Source organism: Sinocyclocheilus rhinocerous, unplaced genomic scaffold (genome assembly GCF_001515625.1).
Source record: "Sinocyclocheilus rhinocerous isolate Xijiao unplaced genomic scaffold, SAMN03320098_v1.1 scaffold936, whole genome shotgun sequence".
NCBI classification, from domain to species: domain Eukaryota; kingdom Metazoa; phylum Chordata; class Actinopteri; order Cypriniformes; family Cyprinidae; genus Sinocyclocheilus; species Sinocyclocheilus rhinocerous.
In genome coordinates this window covers 428901-432813 of record NW_015662583.1, presented here as the reverse complement: position 1 = coordinate 432813, position 3913 = coordinate 428901, and the positions used below count along the sequence as shown (strand labels likewise).

The 3913-nt window shown below is 27.0% G+C and overlaps 1 protein-coding gene across 1 annotated transcript; it reads left to right on the top strand.

Annotated features, from left to right (window-relative positions):
• The first annotated feature begins 6 nt into the window (after positions 1–6).
• Positions 7–2369, top strand: LOC107728114 (proteasome assembly chaperone 4-like). Its single transcript, XM_016538194.1, has 3 exons — positions 7–252; positions 1973–2048; positions 2186–2369. The coding sequence occupies exons 1-3, from the start codon at positions 76–78 to the stop codon at positions 2305–2307; spliced, it is 375 nt and encodes a 124-aa protein (XP_016393680.1). The 5' UTR covers positions 7–75; the 3' UTR covers positions 2308–2369.
• The last annotated feature ends 1544 nt before the right edge of the window (positions 2370–3913 follow it).

Sequence of the window (3913 nt, the reverse complement as noted above, 5' to 3'; positions counted from 1 at the left end):
AGAGCGACGAGCGCTTTTACTTTCGTTCTGAGATCCCGCGTTCGTTCGTTGACTGTCGGGTGAAGTGGTCTCGGGATGGAGACGGCGCTGAACGGAGACTCCGTGGAGCCCATCACGGTGCATGATTTCTCGGAGAAGATTCTGGAGCAGCTCGTTCACTTCCATGTGATGAAGCTGAGCGGCGGGTTCTTCCTCTGGATCGGGTCTGAGCCGGTTCTGTCCAGTCTGGCTCTAGCCGTCAGCAGCAAACATGTGAGTCCCGTTCATCTGCACAGTATCATAATCATACTCTTAATTATAATCATAAACTTTGGTTAGTTTGGCATTAGTGTATGTTTACCAAATCAGTGTGTGTGCTGGGCAGTGTCTTTTTATTATTATTAATATATTGTAGTATTTATTGATATTTTGAGTTGGCTTATATTTTCAGTTTGTATTTTAATCTCGGTTTAAGTTTTAGGAATTTTATTATATGCTTTTTAGCTTTATTTTAGTTTTAGTAATTAAAAAAAAATTATTTTAGTATTTCATCTCATTTCTATATTTTGTTTCAGTTCCATTAAAACAGTTTTTAATAGTTTTAGTAAATGTTTTATGATTTTTTTGTATTTTTTATATTTACATTTAGCTTTTTATTAGTTTACTGTATTTCAATTTTAGTTGTAGTCATTTTAATATTTCAACTTAAATCTTATTTTTATTTCAGATTTAAAAATCCAAGTTTTTCATATAATATTTATATTTTATTAATTACTTTTTTATTTTTATAAATTATTTTTTATTAAAATAGTTTTAGTGATTCTTTTGTAATTTGTGTATTTCTGTTTATTTTAGTTTAGTTTTATTATTTTAGTATTTCATCTCATTTCTATATTTTGTTTCAGTTCCATTAAAACAGTTTTTAATAGTTTTAGTAAATGTTTTATGATTTTTTTGTCTTTTTTATATTTACATTTAGCTTTTTATTAGTTTACTGTATTTCAATTTTAGTTGTAGTCATTTTAATATTTCAACTTAAATCTTATTTTTATTTCAGATTTAAAAATCCAAGTTTTTCATATAATATTTATATTTTATTAATTACTTTTTTATTTTTATAAATTATTATTTTTTATTAAAATAGTTTTAGTGATTCTTTAGTAATTTGTGTATTTCTGTTTATTTTAGTTTAGTTTTAGTCATTTTAATTCTTTATCTTAAACCTAATTATATCGGTTATTTGCTAAGACAACGTTTCTAATTTATTTTTTAAAAATTTCAACATTTTCATCTGATATTTATATTTTATTTCAGCTTTATTAAAACAGTTTTAATAGTTTTAGTTGACAATAACAACACAACTTTAGTAAGTTTATTATGTGCTTTTGTCATTTTTAATGTATTTTTATTAGCTTAGTTTTAGTCATTTTAATACTTCAACTGAAATCTAATTATTTCAGTTATTAACCATTTTCTAATTTAAAATAGTTAAGTTTTGTGTCTAAAATTTATATTTAGTTTCAGCTTTATTAAAACTGTTTTTAATAGTTCTAGTTGACAGTAACAACAAGTTTTAGTACATTTATTATATGATTTTGTCATTTTTATATTTCTATTTAGCATTAAATATTTTTATTCCAGTTTTAGTATTTTTGTAAAAATATTTTAACAGTGTTTTAAGTTTTTCATCTATTATTTATAGTTCATTTAAGCTTTATTTAAATGAACAAAAACAGTTTTTAATAGCGTTATGGTTCTTAACAATAACAACACTGATTGCTGGGAGAATCTACTTCATTTTAATTTAAAGCAATTTGATTTTTTTATCTTGTAACAATCATTTTGTTATATTTTTGGTATATTTTTGATGTTAAACGCACGTTATGATAAAGTTGTCTCTGATTAGTTCTGTTTGAAAGCTGAAGGTTCACAAATGAAAGTTGCTCTAGAAGCGTTTCCTGCGGCTCATATCATGTTTGTTGTTTTTTCCCAGGATTCAATGCCTCTGTCCGCTCTGGTTCTGGGTGATCCGTCAGACACGACGCCAAGCTCTCTTGCACAGAGACTCAGTAAGATCTGCTTTAACCATCCATGTGCTTTAGTCGTTTACAGCTGAAGTGTAATGCCATCAAACTCATCCGAAGGTTGACAGACCTAGTCTAGTGTTCACCTAGTTTCTAGCATTTATTTCCCTCTTTCTTTTCAGCAAAGAAGACAAAGAAACAGGTATTTGTAAGTTACAATTTACCCGTGACGAACTCAAATCTAGCGCTGCTGGCGGAGAACCGAATCAAAAAGGAGATGGAGCTTCATCCCGACAAGTTTTAAACGTTTGCTGGTTTACCTGCCACTTTTTTGTACATAGCTCAATAAATCTAAAGCAAAAATTATTCAGTCGTAACAATATTATTTTGTGTGGTACGTATCCAGTTATGAGCCAAATTGATGTAGGTTATAGCAAAGAAAAACTGGTTTGGTAATTTTTATTTAAATTCAAGTATTGTTATGCAAAACCTGGAAATATGAGGGGGATTTTAAACCTTTGATTTCCAGACCTCAAAAAGCCATGGGAAGTAGTTATTAAAATCCTTAATTTATTCCAAAAAAAAAAAAAAAAAAATTATATTCTGAAATTGTGTAGAAATTGCTTTGTGTGAGTATTCAGAAAAGACAGAAAAAGACATAGAAATATATTGATCGGAAGGTGTGGAAAAGCTTGTTTCTGCCACAAGATGTAAACTCAAAAAGGCAAATATATTTTTATCTCACAACTGCGAGAAAATAGTCTGAATTCTGAGATAAGAAATAGAAATTTTAATAGAAATAATGGAAATCTTTATTAGCTATAAGCTGCAATTGCAAGAAAAAAAAATCAGAAACTTTTAGAAATTAACATTTTAAAATAAAAATTGACATTTTAAAATTAAAAGAAAAAACAAAACCTGGAAATATGAGGGAGATTTTAAACATTTCGAAAGATTTCTCAAAAAGTAATGGGAAGTAATTATTAAAATCCTTAATTTATAAAAAAAAAATAATAATAAAATTCTATTCTGAAATTGTGTAGAAATTGCTTTGTGTGAGTATTCAGAAAAGACAGAAAAAGACAAAGAAATATATTGATTAGAGGGTGTGGAAAAGCTTGTTTCTGCCACAAGATATAAACTCAAAAAGGCAAATATATTTTTATCTCACAATTCTGAGAAAATAGTCTGAATTCTGAGATTAAAAAGTCGCAATTAATATAATTTTTTTTTTTTACTTTATTAGCTATAAACTGCAATTGCACAAAAAAAATCTGAATTATAAGATAAAAATTGACTTTTTAAAATGTAAAAAAAAAATAATAATTTGTTCTGTGGCATAAAAAAAAAACAGAATTGCGACATGCAAACTCAAAAAAAGTCAGAATTGTAAAACAAAACTCACAATTACAAGTTTGTAATTTTTTAAGTTTGTAACACAAATTCGCAATTCTGAGCCAAAAAGTTGAAATTGTGAGAAAGTTCAACAAGCTTCCATAAAACCCTGTTATTAAAATATGAACAACAAAATATACTGTATTAAAAAACGGCATTTATTTACAAGTGCAATGTCTTCAAATGGACTATTAACATGTATGAAATTCTCTTTTAATTCTAATGGTCAAAATGACACGCGGGAGTCAAATACAGAAAAATACACTGATGCTTTACAATGTTTCAGTCTCTTGCAAATTTTAAATTCAAAAATTTAATTTAAAATTCTTTCAAATTTTATGCACTCCTCGTTTGAGTGAATCTCATTAATGCGTGTCCAGGTCATGTTTCATGCCAAAATCAAAATATTTTTTTTATGTTTTAAAATACTCAAGATCGCATTGCATTGTGACACTTATTAATAATTTTGAATATATATTTTTTTTAATTCATAATTAAGCTTTTTTTTTTTTTTT